The sequence below is a fragment of the Mesoplodon mirus genome, assembly GCF_964341445.2.
Source record: "Mesoplodon mirus genome assembly, chromosome: 15".
Taxonomy (NCBI): domain Eukaryota; kingdom Metazoa; phylum Chordata; class Mammalia; order Artiodactyla; family Ziphiidae; genus Mesoplodon; species Mesoplodon mirus.
The window spans coordinates 68189818-68214721 of NC_138991.1; the positions used below are offsets into that span (position 1 = coordinate 68189818).

Consider the following 24904-nt stretch of genomic DNA (forward strand, 5'->3'; position numbering starts at 1 on the left):
GGTGAGGGTGGGAGAAGCCCCGAAGCGGTGGTGGAACCCATGTCCATCCTTTCGTGGGCCGTAGGATGACCCAGTCTGCCCTCTGGTAGTGTCCTTAGCCCCACTCTAGCCTCATCCCTCCCCATGGAAGGAGAAGTCTACAGGGTCAAAGGCTGTGCTGACCCAGAGCCCGCATCCCCCGATGCCTCTTGCTTCAGATACACGTTCCTTGGAATCCCTGTCCTCACGCCCCACACCTGCTTGCCCTGCCTGTGCAGACTTCCCCCACATCCCTCCGCCCGAGGGCTGGCTGCGCTTCTGGAGACGTAGTTAGTACATTTCCATAGGCTGAGGGTTTGGGAGAGAATGTGAGATGGACAGGGCTTGGACAGGAAGGCTGGGGTATCCACCAAGCTGTTCCAGGGAAAAGAAGGGTGACAAGCCAGGGAGTAGGTTCAGGATGGCCCATGTCCCCACAATCAACACAGAATACTGAAGAGTCTGAACATTTTAAATTGCAACCAGGCTTTCCAAGTCCTTATAATTTCAATTTGTCATGATAGAAGAATAGAACACATTTTAGTTAACGTCTTGTTGTCTTGATGTATAACTTTAAAAAATTCAGACATAAAGTATCTGAGTCTCCATTTGTCCTCTTGCCCTGAAAATACTGCTGTCTGCCCAGCATGCCCTTGAAGGCATGAGAGCCCGGACAAGGTCAATGGCACATTGACTGCCCTGTCCACTCAGACCATCCGTCCATGAGTCCATTTGATCCCATTGCCTTTGATTTTCCAGAACTCTGACCCCAACGCTGTCATTATGACCCAAAGCTCTCTCCTCAGATGTGAGTGTGTCCCCACCCACCAGTACTCCCGATGGAAAAGGGTGATCCAGCTGCCTCCCTGCCCCCTTGGCCTCCACGCTAACTGTGCCTGCCTGTCTGGCCTCCATGCCCTAAGCATGGGTCAGACACCTGACCAAGAGGATAGGAGGGGTAGACCATTGCGAGGAAAGCCCTGAGCTTTAAAGACAGCCTGCAGAGCCTGCAGAAACTGTTTGGTATTTGTAGCTTGTGCTAAACTGAGTAACATGAAACTGGATTTGTGAAATGCCCCAGTCGTCTGTGCTTGTCTCTCCCAGCAAAAGCTGCAAGTGCCCTTGGCCAGCTGAGAGACAGACTTTTTAAACATGCCTGAACTTCGGAGGCACAATTTCAGACAAAAACCACCTTTTTGGCGATGGCAGCAGACATCACTGAGAACCTTACTGACCTCTGTGGGTCTCCATGACTCTTTTGCAGACACATAAAATAATAAATTATTTTGGAGAGCAACTGTTTATACCTATATGTACCTCCCTTGATAACACGGATTCTGGCTGTGAGATAGTATTAATACATGTTAATAGGGTACTTACTCTGTACAGAAGGTATCGTGGTATTTCGTTACTTTGGTGTTGGACGGTGCGCTTCTGCTTAGCATCCCATGTGGAATCTGCGGGATTAGAAGGAGGGTATCTCCAGAGGAGGCTCAGCTGTTCTCCAGCCCACTTCCTAAGAGCCAGGATGGGAATTTTAAGGGTCTAATCCCCGTAACACATGATGCAAGTGCATGCACAAACACACGGAGAAGCCCACTTGCTCGGTTAGTTATGTTTCATTGGGAGTTTGGCATCTTTTCTGTGGATTTCTTTTGATTTGTGGTCTCAAGTGAAGCTGTGCTAGCTTGGACACACACCTGGAGACCTCTTGAGGATTCTGTTGGTGCAGAAATGAAAGAGCTGAGGAACATGAGTGGCTGAGGATGCAGAGAGAACAGTTGGTCTGTATGTTATAGAGAGAGGAGAGGCTTCCAGATCAGACTCCACAGGAAAAATCTAGTCACAGGGAGAACACATGGGCTCCGTAAGCCAATGTGCTTGTGTTTCAAGGTGGTATAAAGAATGTTTCTTCCAGCACATTGTGTGGGTCGACAGCATGGAATAAATGTTCCTGGCATTTGAGCTTGCCTTGTCGTTCCTGAAGCTGTGTTCTTCCTATCGTCTTCTGCTTGCATGAAACCATTCCTTTAAAACCCTCCCTTTCAGCCTCAATGACGTGTGTGTAAAATCTCACGCACTTACTTTTCCAACACTTATTGAGCACATATGTGCCAGGCACTGGGTAAGGTACTGGAGAGACTACTCTGAATAAGGCATGTGAATCCCCAGTGTCTGTGGGCTAAACGAAGCTCTTCTCTTCTTCAACCTTTAAAACATGGCACCTTCTGGGGGCTTCCCTGGTGGTGCAGTGGTTGAGAGTCCGCCTGCCAATGCAGGGGACACGGGTTCGTGCCCCGGTCTGGGAAGATCCCACGTGCCGCGGAGCAGCTGGGCCCGTGAGCCATGGCCGCTGGGCCTGCGCGTCCGGAGCCTGTGCTCCGCAATGGGAGAGACCACAACAGTGAGAGGCCCACGTACCGCAAAAACAACAACAACAAAAAAAAAACATGGCACCTTCTAAATCTAAAATAACAGACTGAGCATATGGCTTCCTTCAGTGTTCCTGATGGTACCATTTAACGTGGTGAAGGTGATAGCTAGAAATATTTCATGTCTCAATAGGGACAAATAATGTGGTTTCATGGAGCAAGCACTGGTTTCAGTCTGGAGATCCCGTTTCTTACTTTTGCTCTCTTGTATGACTTCCATGTATGAAGGATCAAATAAAAGCAACCTCTTCAGAGACCTTGTGGTGGAGAATGGGTGAAGTGGGTGCAGTGGGAGCTGGAGCCAGTTGTCTCTGCTCACTAGAGCTGATTGTTAAATTTTCGTGAATTCTACAAGCCCACCGCTGTCACGTTGGTAGCTTGAAATTGGCCCCGATGGGAGTATTTACCCGACAAAGTAGGCAAATGCTAAAACTTGGAGCTTTTTTTTTTTTTTTTTTTGTGGTACGCGGGGCTTCTCACTGCTGTGGCCTCTCCCGTTGCGGAGCACAGGCTCCGGATGCGCAGGCTCAGCGGCCATGGCTCACGGACCCAGCCGCTCCGCGGCATGTGGGATCTTCCCGGACCGGGGCACGAACCCACGTCCCCTGCATCGGCAGGGGGACTCTCAACCACTGCGCCACCAGGGAAGCCCTAAAACTTGGAGCTTTTATTCTCCAGGAAGCCAGTTGTTAAACATTTTCCAGCATATCACTGATTAAAGGGGAGGATAAATATTCTAATGATGAAGTGGAAAGTTTGGAAAGATGTCAGCATGTGCAGGATCAAAATGAAGGAGAAAGAAGCGAATTAGTCCATGACATTCCAGGCATTCTCCACCCTAGTTTATTACATAGTGATGACGTCGTCGTTTTTTTTTTCCTTCATAGAGGTGGTTGTCATGACATTTTAACCTGGGACTGTTTTATTTCATTTTATTTCATTTCAGTAAGAACGCTGAACATGAGATATGCTCTGTTAAAGAGGACATTTTTCTGTAGCCGTTTGGACTTGGTGTATGTTCTTTACTCTTTTGTCAGCTAATGACATAGGTTGTTACTAAACAAACCAAAAAATATTAAAAGAATAAAGGGTATGGAGTTTGGAATTATAATAACCCATTGCTGGGGTATTCCTTTTTTATATTAATTTTTATTGGAGTATGGTTGCTTTACAATGTTGTGTTAGCCTCCACTGCACAACAAAATGAATCAGCCATACACATACAGATATCCCTTCCCTTTTGGACTTCCCTCCCATTTAGGTTACCACAGTGCATTAGGTGGAGTTCCCTGTGCTATACAGTATGTTCCCATCAGTTGTCTATTTTATACATAGTATCAATAATGTATATGTGTCAATCCCAGTCCCCCAATTCCTCCCTCCCACCCCTTCCCCCCTTGGTATCCATATATTTGTTCTCTAAGTCTGTGTCTCTGTTTCTGCTTTGCAAATAAGATCATTTGTACCATTTTTCTAGATTCCACATATATGCATTATTATATATTTGCTTTCTGTTTCAGACTTACTTCAGTCTGTATGACACTCTCTAGGTCCATCCACGTCTCTGCAAATGACCCAATTTCCTTCGCTGGGGTATTGCTTGAGTACTCTCAGAGGCCCTGAGGAGAATCACTTTCACTTTTCTCACTGATCTTCTAAGAAATACAAAATATTCAGTAATGTAGCCAATTCATAATGAAATAGATAAAGCTGCACTGAACATAGTTTGTGATAGATCCAAACCTGATGTTACATTTGTTTGTAATTTTTGAAAGTGAAAAGTACTTGGTCTGAGAAATATCTTATGCTGGTCGACGAAAACGTGACAACAGCTAAAACTGCACAGTCATGTTTGTTATTGACTAAGATTTTACAGAAGCATCAAATAATCTTGCAAAATATATATTCAAAATTTAACACAGGAAAATTGGGACAACTTCATAGAAATAATGAGAATAACCACAGCCACCTTACAGGGCAGGAACGTTAATCAGTAGCATTTCATGAAGACAAAATTCTGTTCGATCAATCACAGCTCTGATATAAAGTTTACAAGGAATAGAATTCCCTAAAAACTAGTTTCCATAAATTTAAAGTTAAATGGGTATCCATATGGAAAAATAAGGACTTTAAAACCCCTGCTTTCCACAGAGAAAGGCAATCACAGATAAAAAAAAAAAAAAGAAGAAGAAAAAAATACCTGCTTTACACCATACACAAAAATTAATTTGAGATGGACCATAGATCTATGCATTAAAGCTAAAACTATAGGGGCTTCCCTGGTGGCACAGTGGTTAAGAATCTGCCTGCCAATGCAGGGGCACAGGTTCAAGCCCTGGTCCGGGAAGATCCCACCTGCTGCGAAGCAACTAAGCCCATGCGCCACAACTACTGAGCCTGTGCTCTAGAGCCCATGAGCCACAACTACTGAAGCCCGCACACCTAGAGCCCGTGCTCCCAACAAGAGAAGCCACCACAATGAGAAGCCGGAGCACCACAACAAAGAGTAGCCCCCGCTCACCACAACTAGAGACAGCCTGCATACAGCAGCAAAGACCCAACACAGCCAAAAATAAAATAAAATAAAATAATTTTTTTAAAAAAGCTAAAACTATAAAGCTTTTGGAATAAAACACAGAATATTCAATAGCTTTAATTTCTTATGTTAGAAAAGAAGGTACAAAATTAAAATAGGACAGAAGAAAGTTTTAAACAGTTGTCTGCACTGTATAAGAAACTGATTAAGGAATTAAGATGGCTTAATGGAGTTTGCTCCAGAAAATATTTTCTCCATGAAAATGATCCATATTGGTATAATTCCAATGAAAATATATGTGCTTATTAAGCACTGAGTTAAAACTTCCTTGAAGACAGAGACCAGATTAAAATAAGGTAAAAACATCTTTACAACAGTCCACAACTCTTATCAGAAAAGCTGACTCAATTCCATTTCTTTTAAGTCAGAAACTTAAATTTTTTTTTTCTTTGACCTCACCGCTCAGCTTGCCGGATCTTAGTTCCCTGACCAGGGATGGAGCCCGTGCCCCCTGCAGTGGAAGCACGGAGTCCTAACCACTGAACTGCCAGGGAAGTCTCAGAAACTTAATTTTTTTAAAGAGAAGAGATACACCCAGGCAGCAGAGCCCACACACACCTTTGGAATCGTGATAGAAGAGGGGGAAATGTGCCTTTTGCTCGTCCTTCTCACCCCCCAACTGAAGCATCTTCCCTTGGATGGTCCAAAGGCCTCCCTCTCTCGTATTCACTTAGGAAACACCCACCAATGGAGACATCTGCAAGTTCTGTTCTGGTTTAATGGAGCTTTTCCTTTATCAGTGTGTGCTTTATTCCAAGATCTTTGCTTTTTTAATTGAAGCATAGTTGATGTACAATGTTGTGTTAGTTTTAGGTGTACAGCAAAGTGATTCAGTTATGTTCTTCTTCAGATTCTTTTCCATTTTAGGTTATTACAAGATGTTGAATATAGTTCCCTGTGCTGTACAGCCGGTCCTTGTTGGTTATCTATTTTATATATAGTAGCGTATATCTGTTAATCCACAGATAATTTGTGGATTAATTTATCCCTCCCCCCCTCCTTTGGTAACCATAAGTTTGTTTTCTATGTCTGTGAATCTATTTGTTTTGTAAATAAGTTCATTGTGTCATATTTTAGATTCCACATATAAGTGATATCATATGATATCTTGTCTTTATCTGGCTTACTTCACTTAGTATGATAATCTCTAGGTCCATCCCTGTTGCTGCCAGTGGCATCATTTCATTCTTTTTTATGGCCGAGTAGTATTCCATTGTGTGCGCACACACACACACACACACACACACCACATCTTCTTTATCCACTCATCTGTCAATGGAAATTTAGGTTGCTTCCATGTCTTGGCTATTGTAAATAGTGCTTATGAGCATAGGGGTGCATGTGTCTTTTCGAATTGGAATTTTCATCTTTTCTGGATATGTGCCCAGGCATGGGATTGCTGGATCATATGGTAACTGTATTTTTAGTTTTTTAAGGAACTTCCGTACTGTTCTCCACAGTGGCTGCACCAATTTACATTCCTACCAACAGTGTAGGAGAGTTCCCCCAAGATCTTTGAATTCAGCATTTGATAAGATGATGATAAACAGCTTGAAGTTCTACTTGCTTTGGAGAACTCATGGTCATCTTTCTGAAGCTCTTCTGGTCAAAGCATATTTGATGGAAGGGAATATACATCTATCCACCTGCTCAAGAGAGAGGACCCTTATTGTCAGGATACAAGATGCCCTGGACCCTGGCACTGCCAGGCCTGGTGGGAAGTACAAAGCCATCAGTCTGAGGCTGAGATTCAAGACTCTCCTCTCCCCCATCCCCCCCCCCACCGTGGTCCAAAGGCTTCTCATATCTGCTCACTCAGGGTATCTGCTCCTTATCAGTTAAGCTGGCATGTGGCTCACGATCCAGCTTTCATGGGTAAGCATGTACCCTGTGACTCTCAGCTCAGAAGGTTCTCCCTCATCTGAGAACAGCCAGTGAATTACTAGCCTGGGTCATATGACATCACTGGGTCACCAGTCAGCTGAGAGAACCGAATGGGCAGAATCACCGCCCTCTGCACATCAGGCAGGAGCTGGGCATGGCAGGTGCTTTACGAGGGGTGTGGTAGGTCAGGCAGGGTGTCTGGGTACAGAGAGCAAACCTGTGGGCTCTGTTGAACTGGAGGAGCTCACATCCCAGCCAGAGAGAACCCTCCAAGCCAGCTAGCCATGGCCATGCTGGGATGACAGCTCACTGTGACAGAGAAGCTAGACACCCACATTTTAGGCAAAATGTCCTGATTTTTTTGAGTCACCAGGTGTATTAGGCACTGTCAAGACCTTCCGGTATCCCTTGGCTGTTTGGCATTTCCACGCATGGTAGCCTGACTTCCAACTGCCAGCTTTGCCCAAGGGCTCTCTTCGGCCCCAAGAGCCCACTTTGCCGGCACCAGGGATACGTTGGAGGTGCTGGTGACCCAAGGCCCCCTGGGGGGAGTCCGAAAAATACCCCTCAGTTGGGACCACCTGAGCCATGGTCTACACTGGCTCTCAGAGTTCCCAACCCAGTCACCCACGTTGATTGCTTGCTTGGTGATGCCCTTTATACTGCTGCCTTTCCTCCCCTGTGTCCCATACCCTCTGCCCGACCAGTGTGTCCTGAAGTCACCTCTCATAAACGACTGGGACATGAATTTTTGACTCAGGGTCTCTGGAGACTGTTTATTCAAACTGTTACAAAGTGTGTTACTTCGTCTATCGTATCTGCAGTGTAGACTCCATCCAAGAGCCACCAGGTTATAAACCTCTAGTTAAAATTAACCACCAGGGGCTTCCCTGGTGGCGCAGTGGTTGAGAGTCTGCCTGCCGATGCAGGGGACACGGGTTTGTGCCCCGGTCCAGGAAGAGCCCACATGCCATGGAGCGGCTGGGCCCGTGAGCCATGGCCGCTGGGCCTGCACGTCCGGAGCCTGTGCTCTGCAACGGGAGAGGCCACAACAATGAGAGGCCTAGGTACCGCAAAAATAATAATAATAATAAAATAAAATAAAACATTAACCACCAGCGTAGACCCTTTTACCATCGTGGCCAGAGAGCTTTGGGAAGCAAAGCTCTAAACTCAGGTGCTCACACATTGACAGTAAACCTGGGGGAGCCCTGGAGGGTGTGGCTTCCCTCCGTGGTGTCCTTCGGGTTCAGGGCCGATGCGGCTTATGGGGCTTCTTCATTGTACGTGTGGTGTCTGCGCATGAGTGCCAGGTGTGACCAGTGACTACGTGGTGCTTTTCAAGTGAGGAGGTTAAAAGACACATACTTCTGAGAATGACCTTGGGGGGTCACCCCCCTCCCTTCTCAGCCCTGTTCCAGGCGGGCAGAGTGCAGCAGCCCTGAGGCCTGAGAAGCTGTCGCCCTGCAGGGACAAGGGGCAAGGAGAAGGAGGCGGGAGGCTAACTCTTGGATGGCCGGAGGGGTAAAATGAGGGCATCGGGTGGGAGGTAAGAGAGGCAGTTTCCCATCCGAGGGAAGGGGGGACTTCCAACAGCAGAGCTGCCCACCTGTGTCCAGGGCACGGTCATTGCCTTTGGTGGAGACATGCACACCTGGGCTTCGTGGGCAGCAGCAGAGCTTCTGCAGCGTCTCTGTGAGACATCCGTTTTCCAAGGACGAAAGGGATGGACCTCCCCTGGACTTTGTTACAGGCCAATCCTGTGAGTGGCGGAAATGCACAGTCTCACCTGTGAGCACCTTCCTAAAAAAAGAAGAAAAATTATTTTATTATCCTTGGCTACTCTTGTGAAAGTCAAGACAAAGAGCATTGTTCCTAATTCTATTTAAAAGCAGTTATGGAGGAAGGGGCCTGGGAATACAGTTCTTTGCTTCTGATTTCTTACTTCCCACAAATTAGTTCTCTTTTCAATGAAAAATGTTTATGATCTTAAAAATACTTTAAAAAGTTTAACGATTGAGAGATAATCGGTGCTGGGCAGTGATACAAGATGCTCAAAGAACAAATTTTAAATTTACATAACTTGAATTGTCAAGGCAGAGGCTGGAATAGAGACTTTCTATTCAACTTGTAAAATCCGTGGTCATACAAAGATAATCATGGAAATATTCAGAGACCTTGCCTGGATCCAGACACAGAACCGCCCCACTGGCTTTTACCTCTTAGTAAAAGCGAAAAGCATTCAAAAGAGGGAGGACCTGCCATCCTCGGAGCCACTCAAGGAACCAGGCAAAAAGGTGACATGCCTGTCTCAGGACTGACCTCGACCTGACAGGTCCCCGGGGGTGAGTCACTTTCTTTTACTTCAGTCAGTTTGGCTGTAAAATGATTATGAGCTCTTGTTTACCAAGAAGTAAAGTCCGCTTTGCCCCGCTTTATTCAACTGCTGGAAAGAAGAAGGAAGAACGCAGTGATTAGAAAGCTGCTGTGGCCGACTTTCACAGCAGCAGGTGATGAGAACCCCCGTGACTTGAACAAGCCGAGTCTCTTTTAAATTGGACTTGGGGGTCGTGGTTGCCAATGTCAGTGTTACTGCTGCTGCTTTGTGGGTTTGCACTTGTGACCTGAGGCGAATGGAATGGGAAGGGTATAGGCTCATTAAATAAATCCGGGTGGACAGGGGGAGGAGGACAAGGTCCATCTCAGATGTAGCCTATCTTGCCCGGATTTGGCAAGCTGGAATCGCGAGCAACAGCTGGAATTTTGCCAGTGACTTAGCTCCGTGGCTCAGTGAACTGAAAACCAGGCTCTGGGTGTTCCAGTCCCGTCGGCCAGCCCACAGCCCAGCGCCAGGTGGCGGTGCCCCAGCGCTCCCAGCGGAATGGGCTGGAAGGCCGGCCGGGAGCCATCCTGCTCAGCGGCAGTCCACGCAGCCTGGCACCCAGCCGGACGACTCGGTGAGTCCTGGATGCTGAAATCTCAGGACAGACTTCACCTCAGCACTCGCTCTTGGGGCCACATGGAAGCCACTGCGAGCCTCCCTCCAAAGTGACCGAGCCTGGTGTTGGGGGGAGAGTCAGGAACATTCGCTTCCTGCCTTTGTCCTTTAGCCGGACTGCAGGGACCAGCTTCGTTTACATTCCTTCAGTGCTGTTATTGAAAAGGCTTGGCAGCTCCAGAGTGCTTGCAGTGTCCTTTAGTCCCATTAGGGCTTTTTTTTCTCTCTCTCTCTCTGTTTTTTTTGCTAGCTTTCAGCTAGCATCTGGAAAGATCCACTGGATGTGCTAGACTCCTTTTTCGAGGATCCGCTCCGCCGTTCAGGGAAACCAGGCAAGAAGCAAGCTTCCACCGTATAAGTCTGGAGGAATTTGACAGCCTCTCCAACTACGGTACCTTTTCTGTTTTTTGGTCCAGCCTGTTACTGGGGGTGGTTTTAGGATGAAACTACCGGTGTAACCTAACCCTTTGGGGGGAAGGGTAGGAACCACAGGTGGAAAGAAAGTCTCCTTATAAATTGTATTAAGTGTCTGTCTGTGTTGAATTGGGGTGTCAGAGGCTATGCTTTGGGAAGGACTATTGCTACGACAGGAAAGACCTGAAACCCAAACTTCTTTGGGGCCCTTAAGAACTTTATTTTTAAGAACTAGAACAATGTGTGATGTTCTGCCCACTTGGATTTCATTCTGCGGGAAGGGCCTGCCGTGGCCCTTGGCCGCCTGTCTTTGTCACCTGCTCTCATCTCTATCCTGGAGCAGCCTTCTGAAGAAGCGGGGATGCAACCTGCATCCTCTGGAAGAAATGTGATGGATCTGCCGGTCTCACACAGAATCCAAATTGGATGTTTCCTTGAGGACCACTTGAGGTGGAAGTGTTCGTGTGCAGTTTTCAGGCAGCTAATTAACGTAGTAAACGCGCGGAATCCAGACTGCTCCGTTGTTATAGGCAAAATTCCCTCCCTGTCCTGGCTCATCGGAAAATTTCTGAACAAAACAAAGGGACTTAGGTCTGGATGAGGAATGAACGGCTTGGCTCTCCCCAGGCTGTTCCTTCACTGCTATGCCATGTCAAATTCCTTGCCGAGAAAGCGTCTGGAAGAAGAAGAATTACAGGCATTAGGCTTGGTTCCAAGAAGTGTGCTTTTTTATTTGTGTGCTTCTGGGTTGAAACAGTTAATCATTCGTTCCCCAGGGTTACAGTGTGGTTGTGGTTCTGCCCCTTGCTCTGAAGACAGCACTGTAGTTTCCCTCTGGAGTCGCTCCAATCCGTGGACTTCGCTGATAAATGATGAACTTTGTTCAAAGGGCTTGGGGCTGGGGCTGCATTCAGCAGCTAAGCCCAAGCATGTGAATCTCAGAGTCAGCAGAATCGCAATAGAAAGCTCACCAGTCCTCTCAGGAGGCTTTTGGAAGGTTGACCTTCATCCCAATGGGATTCCCAGTGAGAAGAATCACAGGGAAGACACCTCTGAACCTTTAAAGGGCCCGAACCACGGAGAAACGACTAACATAGGTGACGGCCCCAGAGGAGGGGTGGGCGTGTGCTGCGTTCCCATTTTCCGAGATGGAATTCCACGGGTCATCACAGCCCACCGCGGATGTGAAGGGAGGGGCCGATCTCGGGGCAGAAATGTGCCTGTCTCCAGAGATCCTTGCTTCCTAACGTATGCAGTTCTCTGCAAAGTCATTCTGCTTTTCCACTTGTTGAAATGCCCTTGAATGCTGCTGCCTTTGTGTTCCCCAGCTAACAAGGAAAGAGCCTCAGCAAACTGGCAGCGGCTCCTGTGGTTTTGGTGCCTTCCCGCTCTCCTCCTGCAGCTGAACCCCTTTTAAGATCCCCAGACGTGTTTTCATTTAATGTTTCCTTTATCGTCCTTCCACCAGGCTGGTTGTGGTTAGGACCAGCCACATCTTGTGCAAGTTATGTGAGCGGGAGGATGGTTTCATAATTGCTGCTGGTCCAGGAGGAGGGTTCAGGGATGCTCCCCCAGGTATCCTCTCCATGCATGCTGGCCGGGGCGGGGCCAGCTGCGTGGGGGCGGGGGGGGTGTTTTATTTACAAGTGGACATGGAAGGCGTTGCAGCCAGGAGGGAAGATGATTGCATTTTGACGCTCCAGTGAGGGAAATTCCAAGCTCAAATAGCCACAGTTGTGATTCAGAATCATATCATACCCTTAAATTCCTCTCCACATTCCAAAGTCCACTCCCCTCTTCCCCAGTTATCCTGGAGCTGTTTCTTACACAAACTGATCTCTGAAAACAGAGACACAGTATTTCATCCCAGTCTTTGATTTCTTTGGAGAAAATAGAGGGATTTATTCTCAGTGCCCTTGTGTTGACCTTGCCGGAGGGAGAGGGCCAGCCAAGCTCATAATGACCTCATCCCAGTCCTGCAGGATTTCCTGGGACATGCAGGCCCTCACTCTTCCGCTGGCCTTCTGTGATCAGCCACATTAAGTCCATGAGCTTTGGAGCAGATTACAGTGACATCTAACATTGTCCCTTTAGGACTTGAGCGTGAGGTCAAGCAAACACACAGAGCAATCATTATGCTTTCCGCAGTCCCAGGGGGCTTCGGCGTCAGCTGGAGGAGCAGGCGGGGGGGGGGGGGGGGGGCAGCGAGGTGGGGCTGAGTCTAGGAACTGTGCTGTCTGTAGCAGGAAATCAGCCTGAAAGGAGATGGAAGGGCTTTGGTGGGAAATAAAATGGCACTCTGTTGTTGATGGAAAAAGATCTTGGCAGGGCTGTTGTTGTGAGTGTTCTGTGGCTTAGAAAGGAATTTCCTACAGGCTGGACTAACCATTACAAATGTCTCTACCTTCAGGAGTCCCAGGCGTGCAGTAGAGCCTTGCCGCAGGAAATGTCAGCTTGGACCATGGGCGCCCGCAGTACGGAGAAGCGAGGAAGTTTCTTTAAGGTAAAAGGAGGCCTCGATTGGGGTTGCTAATGGGCATCTCACTCCCTGTGCTGGCTGCACAGAGAGCTGCAGGGCTGCAGAGAACGGTGAGGGAAGCCTGCTTTCTGAGCCAGCTCTGGCTAGGGACCCTGCCTGAGCCCAGCTGTGAGCTATTCCCAGATTTTACAGGAGATCGGGGCTTTTGTGAGTCAGTTTGCTTCCAGACAGGCCCAGGACCCAGGCATGGGGAGATGCCACCTGAGTGAGACAGTTGAGGCATTCTTTCTTTGTCAACTGCCAACCTGGTCCTTTTTCATCTGGACGGTTTTTGATGGAAGCTGGACTTGGCATTCTAGTGAGTCGGTTGTAGGCTCCTGTGCTTTTACACTTGGCTTGATTCTGTGAATCACTTAAGTGCTCATTAAAAAAAGAGAACTACACACAGATCCCTGGGCCTTACCTAAACTGACTGAATGTTTTTGCTGGTGTATTTTATCAACACTCCAGAGGCCTGAGAGAACCAAGGCAGCCTGATTAAAACTGGACCACTTTTCTACATGCCTTTTGATGTCAATGGGAGACCTTGCTAGCTTAATGAGATGAGCTGCTCAATGGGTATTTTATATACTCTGTGTGTGTGTGTGTGTGTGTGTGTGTGTGTGTGTGTGTTAAATTAAGACCTGACAATCGTTTCTAATGTACACTTGGGAATTGATTTTCTTCTTATGGTGTTTGCTTTGCATCCTCTCACTCACCCTCAAAATAATGCAAACTCATTGTAGAAAATTTGGAAAATACCGAATCATGTAAAAGAGGAGGGAAGTGGAGGTGAAATGTGCATTTGAAATCTGTCATAGGCTAGTCATAGCATTTATATGCTTCCTGTTTCCAAGAGGCCAAACCTGATTTATTCTGTCAGTTGTGGGCTCAAAAAAATCCATCCGAAGAGGCTGTTGGTAAAGCAAAGCCAAGTTCATTCAAGCAACTGCTGTCAAGGAGGGCATCGCCAGGGCACAGGCCTATTGGTGTCTAAGGTCAGGAGGCATTTTTGTAGGGTTTAGAGGTCCAGGCCCAGACCCTTTAAGCTGTGCTTCTCAAGGCAGAGAATCGACTGGGTTTCAGCAAAGTTTGTGACGTAATATAGTTCAGGATGGGTGGATACAGCAAGACGAGGGCCTTAAAGGGAATCTTGGCGAGTAAACCATTGATCAGCAAGCTGTTTTCCCAGGTGAGCAAACTGTGCCAGGACAAATTGTTTCGTAGGAATTTCCTGCCGTGAACAGCAGAGTTATTTATTGGTTTACAATAACTTCCTGGAAGAAATACTTAAGTTGTGTTGACACAGATGGTCTCGATTCTCAGTCCTAAGAGTTAAGCTTTGTGGATGCAGCCATCTTAGTTCACAGCCCGTTTACTTGATTTGAATCAAACCTGTGAAAATCCACCACTGGAGGCACAAGAGGGGCCCCTCAAGCCTCCCGTGGACCAGGCTCCTGACTCCTCTTTGGTTCCTGGATTCTGTCTTACGCTGAGATATTCATTTCATCCTGGTGGACAGGGTGGACCCAAACCCCCCTTCTCCCAAGGCACTGCCTACATCAGCCTAAATATTGGATCGTCCGTAATCACCACCTTATGCTCAGGAAGTGCAGTGGGGCTGAATCTCACCTAGTAGTTAGATTTTAAAGTCCCAGCAAAAGGAGAAAATGGGATAGAGTCCAAATTGCCTTGGAAAATTCCTGAGGAATTTGTTGGACCCAATACTACCTACTGTTAAGTCCAATGTAGCCAGTTTTTCCTGCAGTCCTGGGAAAAATCTTTTTTTTTTTCTTCAGTTGAATAACAGGTAAAGTAGTTAACTTGTATTTCTGGGCCATGTCCTATGAAAGAATCCATCAGACAAGAGGTGAGAGGCTGCCTGAACCCACTGAGGGCAAGTCTGCTTCTTCTCTCCTGAGTCAAATGCCCTTGAGGAAAATGTGTGAAAGTGGCTGGAACTATATAACTTGGTATTGTCTTTTTTTTTTTTTTTTTGTCTGCAGAGCTTAAATTGTTTCATTTATTCATTAGATGCTACAAGTGGATGATATAGTTACCTTATACTTCTTTCACTCTTCTTCTTTATAGACATTGTTACTCTGTACTATGGCTATTTTGTAATTAGTTGTTATGGAATAATAATATCATTCATTATTATAATATTAGATAAATAATATTTTTAGTTATTATTAATTATTCCACAATTTAGGCATGCAGTTATCCATAAGGATGAAGGCAACTGCCCCTTGGACATTTAATACTGACTCCTTGGAGGTTCGTTGTGAAAATGGTTGCCAGGGTAGCACTCAGGGTTGCCAGGGTAGCACTCAGTTGCTGACATGGGCTGTCCCTCCGCACAGCCCTGGACCCACTGGCTCTTCGTTTACTCGTCATGCTTTTTTTTGACTCACATTGATTGAGCACCTGTGATCAGCCAGGCTCTGTCCTAGGCACCAGGCAGAGAAAAGCCAGAAGCCATCCCACTCTATGGGGCTTTCAGTCTGGTACCAAAGAAGGATATTGATCAAACATAATATTAAACCCATAATAACGAATTATAAGAGAAAGCAATGCTTCATGAAAGAAGTAAAAGGGACTCTGAGGACAGATGACCTGAGTGGGGCCCCAGCGCAGTCTTTCCTAGGAAGCGGCCTCTGCTGTAGAGCCGGGATTGAATCTAGGGACTCAATGAACCTCTTGTGTCCCTGCAGGGCTGCCCTCCACACATACCAGCGATTCCCTACGTCCAGGTAGGACCACTTCATAAGGTGTGGGAATTCGTGGTTACATTCTTGGCTCACAGCTGAATTCCACACGTTCATTATCCCTTTCTTGGTTATTAGGGCTCACGTGATTTTGTGCAAAGCGTGGGTCATTGAAAGACAATCAGCAGACCTCTTTTTCAGTGTCACCTTCCCCTATCCAGTGTGTGCTTTTAAGCCAGAGTTGCTAGCCACGAGCAGCGAGCCTTGATTTGTGGTTTTGCACTTGTCCTGCCTCCTGGAAATGACCCAGATGAGTTGCAGGACACAAGGGTCCCGGGTAAGGTGGATGGTCTGAGCATTCTGGTGTAATTGAGAAAGCCCCCGGGGTTATGGTGCTCGTGGAGTCTCTTCCTGGAAGCCTGGCCACAGAAATCCTGTGCTGGACAAACACATGGTCCACAGCCCTTCCCAGCATCATTGCTAATGTTCCTCAACCACCCGTGAGAAAAGTATCTTCCTGCTCTGCAAGGTCTCTGTGAAAACATGTGGGGGCAGACAGGTGGTGCCCTAGACAAGGCAGCAAAGTTATCTACACCTAATCATAGACGTGGACACGGAGAGCTGTCAGATTGCAAGGCTGTGTTGTGTGAAAGAGACAGTAAGAAAGGCATCATCTGGGCTGGAAGAGTTCTAGGTGGTCCTGGCTGAGGGCCGAGAAGCTCAGCATCATCTTGGAACCCTCCTTTTCCTGGATTCCCTAGCTTCCACCAGCCACCCCTCCCCAACCCCATCCAGGCGCCCAGTGCTGGCAGATCCCCCTCAAGTCTTCAGGATCCACCCCTCCTTCCCTTCCCTACATCCAACTCCCTACTTAGGGTCTCGTGCTTCCCTTTGCGGGCACTGCAGATGACGCCCAGAATCCATCCGCACTACCTCTGAATGTGGTTGGTTGGTCGGTCGGTTGGTTGTTTCTTGTCAATCATTCCATCCATCTGAGTTGCCTGCTTGCAGACCCCGGCTCCGTGCTGCACCCCGGACCAGGTCTGCACTCTTCACCTTGACATTCGAGGACTTTCATACGGTGCTTCCACCTTCTCCCGGCTCTTTCTCCACCGGTCTTGTCCCTGTGCCCTCCCGGGTCTGCCTCTGTAGCCCCAACCTGCTGTGTCCCTCCTCCTCCCCACCTTCCACCCGTCGCCATCAGGCTCCCAGCTGCCCTTCTAAGCTGGTGCCAACCCCCTTTATCCAGTGACAACGGAGCTCATGTGGGCTGAGCGGGTGTCTGCCTGGTGGTAGAAATGTCACGTAGGCCTAGCCGTGGCCCCGGCATGGTGCCAGGAAGTCATCCTCCATTCACAGCTCGAGCACTGCCATGAGGGATTCGTTCTGTCTTTCGTTGCCATGTCCGTGACCCCGAGGGGGATCCTCTTGGAGCAGGGAATGGTGCGGGAAGAAGACTGGTGTGATTGCCCCCCTGAGCAGTTCTACGTATACCTATACCATTCTTTTTTAGATTCTTTTCCCACATAGGTCATTACAGAGTATTGAGTAGAGTTCTCTGTGCTATACAGTAGGTCCTTATTAGTTATCTATTCTATATATAGTAGTGTGTATATGTCAATCCCAATCTCCCAATTTATCCCTTCTCCCCCCATTTCCCCCCAGTAACCACAAGTTTGTTTTCTACATCTGTGACTCAACTTCTGTTTTGTAAATAGGTTTGTTTGTACCATTTCTTTAGATTGCACATATAAGCAATATCAAATGATATTTGCTTTCTCTGTCTGACTTACTTCACTCAGTATGACAATCTCTAGGTCCATCCACCTTGCTGCAAATGGCATTATTTTGTTCTTTTTTATGGCTGAGTAATAGTCCATTGTACATGTATACCACATCTTCTTTATCCGTTCCTCTGTCGATAGACATTTAGGTTGCTTCCATGTCCTGGCTATTGTAAATAGTGCCGCAATGAACATTGGGGTGCATGTGTCTTTTTGAATTATGGTTTTCTGTGGGTATACGCCCAGTAGTGGGATTGCTGGGTTGTATGGTATTTCTATTTTTATTTTTTTAAGGAATCTCCATACTGTTCTCCATAGTGGCTGAACCAGTTTACATTCCCACCAGTAGTGTTGGAGGGTTCCCTTTTCTCCACACCCTTTCTAGCATTTATTGTTTATAGACTTTTTTGATGATCACCATTCTAACCAGTGTGAGGTGATACCTCATTGTAGTTTTGATTTGCATTTCACTAATAATTAATGATGCTGAGCATCTTTTCATGTGCCGCTTGGCCATCTGTAGGTCTTCTTTGGAGAAATGTCTATTTAGATCTTCTGCCCAGTTTTTGATTGGGTTGTTTGTTTTTTTGTTATAGAGCTTCATGAGGTGTTTCTCTATTTTGGAGATTAATCCCCTGTTGGTCGCTTCGTTTGCAAACATTTTCTCCCATTCTGTGGTTTATCTTTTCATTTTGTTGATGGTTTCCTTTGCTGGGCAAAAACTTTTAATTAGGTCCCATTTTATTTTTGTTTTTATTTTCATTACTCTAGGAGGTGGATCAAAAAGATCTTGCTGCGATCTATGTCACAGAGTGTTTTGCTAATTCTTCATAATAATATTGCAAAGCATACCTGACATCAGTATTCGGTGTGTCTTTTCTTTCTTCCTAGATGCTTACACCTGGAGAGGCCTTAGAGCAGTGCTCCCCCATAGAAATACAAAGTGAACTGCAGATGTCATTTTAAATGTTCTAGTAGCCACATTTAAGAAAACAAATGAGTGAAATTGATTGTTAATAATATATTTTATTTAACTTAGTATATCTAAAATATTGTCATGTCAACATGTAATCAATATAAAAATATTAATTGGATATTTTACATTTTTTTTTAGTACGACACCTTTGAAATCCAGTGTGTATTTTACACCGAGCGCATCTTGATTCAGGCTAGTGGCATTTCAAAGGTTCCACGGCCACATGTGGCAGGTGGCTTCTGTATTGGAGAGTGAAGGCTTATGTTTTGTGTAGTCTATACCTCCTCCTTTCACAGATAGTGAAACTGAGGCCCAGGGAGGTTGAAGTGCCAGGGGCTGGTTATTAGTCCCCAGCAGGGGTGGGAATTGCACCTGGCCTGACTTTCTCATGTGGCGCCCCCATCCCATGTAGCCTTCCTGAGGGTTCCACTCTGATCGCTTCACCCTTCTCCAGAGAGATCCCCCAGGAAACTCCATCTGAAGAGGTCATGGGGACAGTGGCCTCTTTCTGGAGCATTGGTTGGCTTTTTTTGGATACACATGCATATCTTTCACCATCTGCTCCAAATGCTTCCAGGACACAGATGGCACACCCTTCACCCCTACCCCCACCCAGGGCCTGACTTTCTAGGAATGCCCTGAACATTTTGGACAGCAATTCCTGTTCGTGTTTCCAGAAAGCAATGGATTTCATGGTTTTAGAGGGTAGTTTCCCAGCACATTTTGGCCATCCATTTCTGATATTAAGTGTTGCGTGTTAGGCCACAACACATTCTCACTTGCTTCAAGGAACTTTGCCTTTTAAACATCGGGAGTGAAATAGATTCCCCCAGGTCCCCTCAACCACGTTATTTCTACAGGCTTACTTGTAACTCTGAGTTTTTATAATTAGGAGGATACCAAGGAGGAAGGTGTAGGTTTGAAGGACTCTTGTTTCAGTGTATGCTTTTTAAAAAATGAAATCATGCAATATAAAATGAACACCTCATACAATATAAAAGGAACATCTGTCAAAGCTTTATTCAAACCATGCATGAATCCAGGAGGCCAGTGTAAAGCCGGTGCAAAGAACACTTGGACACATGATGTATTTGTAGTCGACTTAACAAGTCATTCTGTAATAAGTTTGCTAAGTTCAAGTCAAAACCAGTGGTGGTACTACAGGGCAATAAAACTGTGTCCTTTGGGGTAATCTTTTGTTTTCTGAACAGAAATCTCCAGGCTGACTTGTAACTTCACAGTGCTTGAGCCCTTCGTTAACAGCACAGAGCAAAGTCAAACACAGGTGCACCCCTTAGATAATTAAATAATCTTTAGGTGACCTAGTTAAACAGTGCCAGAGCACGACAGTGAAAGGACGCACTCAGAGCAAAAGAGTCTTCCACCTGGAAATTTCAACATTTTCTAATAAACAACGCTTGGGTGAAAAGGGAAATACATACTAGAGTTATAGAATTTGTATTAAAGAGATAATCAAAACACTACCTGTCGTAATCAATGGCACAGATTTAAGACAGCAATCAGAGGAAAATTCATAGCACTAAACACTTTGTCAGAAAAGACATGCCCCACCCAAATTTTGCCTTATGTCTAAACTGTAAACAGCACTGTTAACAATGAACACTGAAGTGACTTATTCCCTACTGCTCCTCCAACCCTCTCCTTCCCTCGTCCCCAGATTTCTCCAACCAGGGATTGTGTCTTAAAAGAGTGAATTTTATCAATGAGGTTGTAGAACTGAGGGATAGCTTGTTCTAAGTTGATTGATTTAAATACCATTAGAAGGCAAACTTCCTGTTCACAATGAATCATGGATGTATTAATAGCATTGACTTCAGGCCTCTTTTCAATAATGTGGAGTCCTCATGTCACTGTTTTGGCTATTGCTCTGATACCTAAAGTCATCTGATGGAAACCTTTTATGTGTGGCTGTCACCATCAGGATCGCCAGACTAAGGTGAAAGGATGGAGGCCCATTTCCCAGGATAATATTCTTTCAAATGTCTGTAGGTGGTAAACAGAAAACTACCTTCACAGCAAAATCTAAAGCTATATTATCTATTGCTGTGTAACTCGTTGCCCCAAACCTTAGTGACTTAAAGCAACAAGCATTTATAAGAGTCTCTGCGGGTCAGAAACTGGATGTAATTTAACTGAGTGCCTCCAACTCAGGGTCCCTACGAGATTGCAGTCAAGTTGTGGGCCAGGCTGCAGTGTCATCAGAAGGCTTTATTGGTGGGGAACCTACTTCAAAAGTCACTCGGTGGGTCTCAGTCCCTCACCACGTGGGCCTGTCCACAGGGCTGGCCTCAGGAAGTGGTGGCTGGCTTCCTCCAGGGTGAGTGATCCAGGAGAGACCAAGAGAGATGAAAGCCACAGTCTGTTAAGAACCTAATCTTGAAGGTGATACCCCATCACTTCTGCCACATTCCATTCACTAGAAGCCAGTCAAGTCATCCAGCCCTCACTTAAGGCGATGTCATTCGAGCGTGTGAATGACCAGGACTTGGGGCACCGGGGGCCTTCATAGAGACCAAAACATAGGAAAACAATTTAGTCACAGATTCAGAAACCTACAGGGCCAGACAGAATGATGGGCAGTGTGTGAGTGGGCCTGGAGTTGGCAGGTACTTTGGGTGGGGTCCCCTCCAGGAGGGGGAGGCTACTAACACAGTCCCAAGCAGATGCCGTCACAAAAGAGTGAATGTGGGTCCTCTGATTCCTCTGATATTCCAAGAGAGGCCAGAAATCCAGATTTTTATGTAAGAGGATCCCAACTTGAAAAGTACTGGAGGATGGGACTTTCCTGGTGGTCCAGTGGCTAAGACGCCGAGCTTCCACTGCAGGGGGCATGGGTTCGATCCCTGGTTGGGGAAGTAAGATCCCGCATGCCACGAGGTGGCAAAAAAAAAAAAAAAAAAAAAAAAAAGGAGAGAGAGAGAGAGAGAGAGAGAGAGAGAAATTAAATTAGAAAGTATTAAAATAATAATAATAAACGTACTGGAGGATGAAAGAAAATGCATCAGAGGGCTGGCTCTGGCCTCTGGGCTCTCAGTGTGAATTCTTAATTAGTCCTCTTAATTACCTGTGTTAGTAGGAGGGGAGATGAGACCATCAGTGTGGAAAGCTCAGCCTCCTAACACCACCGGCCCCCCAGGAGCTCCGGGGCTGTGCAAGGGAGCCAGACGCCCAGCTTCTGTTTCTCGAGGGCGTCTCGTGCTCGGCAGTGACGGAGCCTGTGAGTGCCAGCCAAGACCTGGGAGGCAGAGTCATCCACGGATGCGCTGAGGGAAAGCAAGGAAACGGGCAGCAAGTTCCTTCAGGGCTTAAGACGGTGCCTGGGGTTGGCCCACGGTCGCCACAGTGCGCAGGGACCTTAAGTTGTAGAGATTCCTCCTCCCACTTTTAGGCACAGCTTTGGCTAATGGGGTACTGAGAGCCCACTGTCCCAGGTAGAAAGGTGTCAAGGGAGAAACTAATGTGGGATAGCATCTTCTCTCTCCTTTGCCTTACCTTCTAAAAAGTATAATGGCCTGTCCAAAAACACCTCTCCCACCTTCCTGTAACGCCAACTGGAGATTCCTTTGAGTCAGCATGTCCTGGCAGAGTGTCCAATGATGTCATCAATCATTCACAACTTAGTATAAACTAGGGCTTTCTGAACCACTGAGATCAGCCCAGAGACGAAATTTGAATTCACGTGCATTGAGGAGGAGGGGATGGAAAAGGTAAACTGGGATCTCTGAGAGAAGGACAGGACTCAGGGACCCACTGTAGGTGGGCCGAGCAGGACAGGCACCAGTCACCCAGAGTGGGGAGGGTGTCAGGAAGTAGTCAGTGAAGATACAGACAAGCACGCCTCCTGGATGGTCTCCAAACACCATTGGCCTGAACCTGGAGGCCGGGTGGTTCCAAGGTGCCCTTTATTAGGACACATCTCCCTACACCACTCAAAGAAAACTGGTTCTCTCCTCACAACACTTCTCACACACCTAAGGTGTGGGCTTTGTCCACACCAACCACTTCTCCAACTCTCTGTGGACACCGGTGGGATGTCCTACAGTTTAATTCCGTTGTAACACTACCTGGAGTCAGCACAGACCCCCAGGTTAAGGGCTCAGTCCCTCAGGACTGCCCCCCACTTCAGGTGCCAGTCGCAAATAGTGGGTTCCCAGGTCACCCACACGCTTCTGTCCAGCTTGTCCTTAAGTTCGATACAGGCAGACCATGGAGATAATGCGGGTTTGGTTCCGGACCACTGCAATAAAGCAAATATCACGGTAAAGCAAGTCCCACCAATTTTTTGGTTTCCCAGTGCATATAAAAGTTATGTTTACACTATTCCATAGTCTATTAAGTATGCAATAGCATTATGACTAAGAAAAAAACAATGTACATGCCTTAATTTAAAAGTACTTTATTGCTAAATTTTGCTAACCATCATCTGAGCCTTCAGTGATCTGTAATCCTTTTGTAATAGTAACATCAAAGATTGATCATAGATCACTGTAACCAATATAATAATGATGAAAAGGTTTGAAGAATCGCGAGAATTACCAAAATGTGACACAGAGACACGAAGTGAGCAAATGCTGTTAGAAAAATGGCACCCATAGCCTCGCTTGATGCAGGGTTGCCACAAACTTTCAATTTGTAAAAAAATGCAGGGCTTCCCTGGTTGCGCAGTGGTTGAGAGTCCACCTGCCGATGCAGGGGACTCGGGTTCGTACCCGGGTCCGGGAGGATCCCACATGCTGCGGAGCATCTGGGCCCGTGAGCCATGGCCGCTGAGCCTGTGCGTCCGGAGCCTGTGCTCCGCAACGGGAGAGGCCACAACAGTAAGAGGCCCACGTACGGCAAAAAAAAAGGAAAAAAAAAAAAAAGCAATATCTGGGAAGCACAGTGAAGCAAAGTGCAATAAAACGAGGATAATTGCTACAGTGGCCACAGAACTCAGGGAAACACTTTATTTACTGTTACCAGTGTATCATAGAGGACATTATAAGGGATACAGATGAACAGGCAGGGCAAGATCTAGAAGGGTCCCGAGCAAAGGAGCATCTCTCCCTGTGGAGTTTGAGTGTGTTACCCTCTCTGCTTCACCAACCGGAAGCTCTCCAGACCCCTCCATTTAGAATTGTTATGGAGGTCGTTGTGTTGGCCTGTTGAGTAAATCATTGGCTGTTGGTGACTAGGTCAACCCCCAACCCCTCTCCCTTCCTGGTGGCGGGGTGGAGGTGGGGTTGAAAGTGCCAACCCGCTAATCACGTGGTTGGTTCCCCTGGCAACCAGCCTGCATCCTGAAGCCTTCTGGGGGCTTCCAGCCACCAGTCATCACTGACTTAAACTCAGGCATGATGGAAACTGGTTTGCAATGAGTAACGAAAGGCGCTCCCTTCGCTTCTACCGCTCAGGAGATTCTGAGAGTTTTAGGAGCCCGGACAAAGACCGAAAAAATATATATTCCTTATGATGTCGCAACACCACAGGTAGGACAGGCGTGGTCGATAGCCTGTCTCTGCAGGGAGACAAACCTGGTCTTATCTCAGTTCCGGTACCTACTTCCCATGTGACTTTGAGCGACTTAACTCTCTGGGCCTATTTCCTCATCTGGAAATTGAGGAGAAAGGCACCTGCCTCCCTCATAAGGCTGCTGTTACACGAATTCAATGATATCACCCCTAAGCGCCTGGTACACATTAGAGGTTCGGAGGTCGTAGGGCCCCCGAGCGCCAGGCTCTACACTTGGCTGGGCTGCGTCCCGCTGTGAACTTGCACTTGTTCTTTGGGGTGTGGGTTTCTTTGCAGGGACTGGACTCTCCTTCAGACAGGTGAAGTCCAGCGGGTCTGGGGAAGGCGTTGCCCTTACATTTCCGTCTGCTCAGCTCTTAAGTAAGGGTCTTCCACGGGAAGGACTTCCTTCCCCGACATTTCATGGATGAGAATCCCTGTGGGTTCTTGTTAACATAGAAACTCCCAGGCCCATCTCATATCCATAAATCAGAACCTCCAAGGGAGGCAACGGAAGCCTCTGGCATTAACAAGGGCCCTGGTGATTCCTGTTTTTGGAGCCACCAGAAGACACCGATTCACCAGGTAAACCTGTCAAGGTGAGATGCCCAAGTCTGTGTCTCTGCATTTGCCTGCATTTTAGGAAGTAATTGACACGTGAAATGTGGTCCCCCAGACAGACGGGCAGTGTCGGCATCACCCGGAGTTTGTTACCGAGGCGGCCTCGACTAGTGGTTCTCAAAGTGTGGTGCCAGCTCCCAGCGTCAGCTTACCTGGAGACGTCTTAGAAATGCAGGTTCTTGGATTGTGGAATGTGGGAATCATGATGGGGTTGGGGCCCGTGGTCTGCATTTTAACAGGCTCGCCAGGCGGAGTCAGGTTGGAGAATCACCTCTTTATGTCTTAGATTTGAATGACTAAACAGACTGATACAAAAAAACATAGAAATGGCTGAATTCTGGGCTTGTCTCCATGTCCCCGTCTGGAAAATGCAGTGACATCACCTTCCCAGTGGAGTTGTGAGTTCAGACATGGTACTTTGATGATTGTGTCCACTCACTCTCT

At 47.0% G+C, this 24904-nt stretch overlaps 1 protein-coding gene across 3 annotated transcripts in view; it reads left to right on the plus strand.

Moving 5' to 3' along the window:
- Positions 1 to 24904, plus strand: part of RIN2 (Ras and Rab interactor 2) — a 235323-nt gene that overhangs the window by 116227 nt on the left and 94192 nt on the right. For 2 of the 3 annotated variants that reach the window (XM_082600450.1, XM_082600447.1), the window contains exon 3: positions 12753 to 12845. In XM_082600450.1, coding sequence (XP_082456576.1) covers positions 12789 to 12845 — 57 coding nt within the window. In that variant the 5' untranslated portion in view covers positions 12753 to 12788. Of the gene's footprint in view, positions 1 to 9832; positions 10320 to 12752; positions 12846 to 24904 lie in introns of those variants that run through there. The other variant, XM_082600448.1, reaches the window with a different exon arrangement.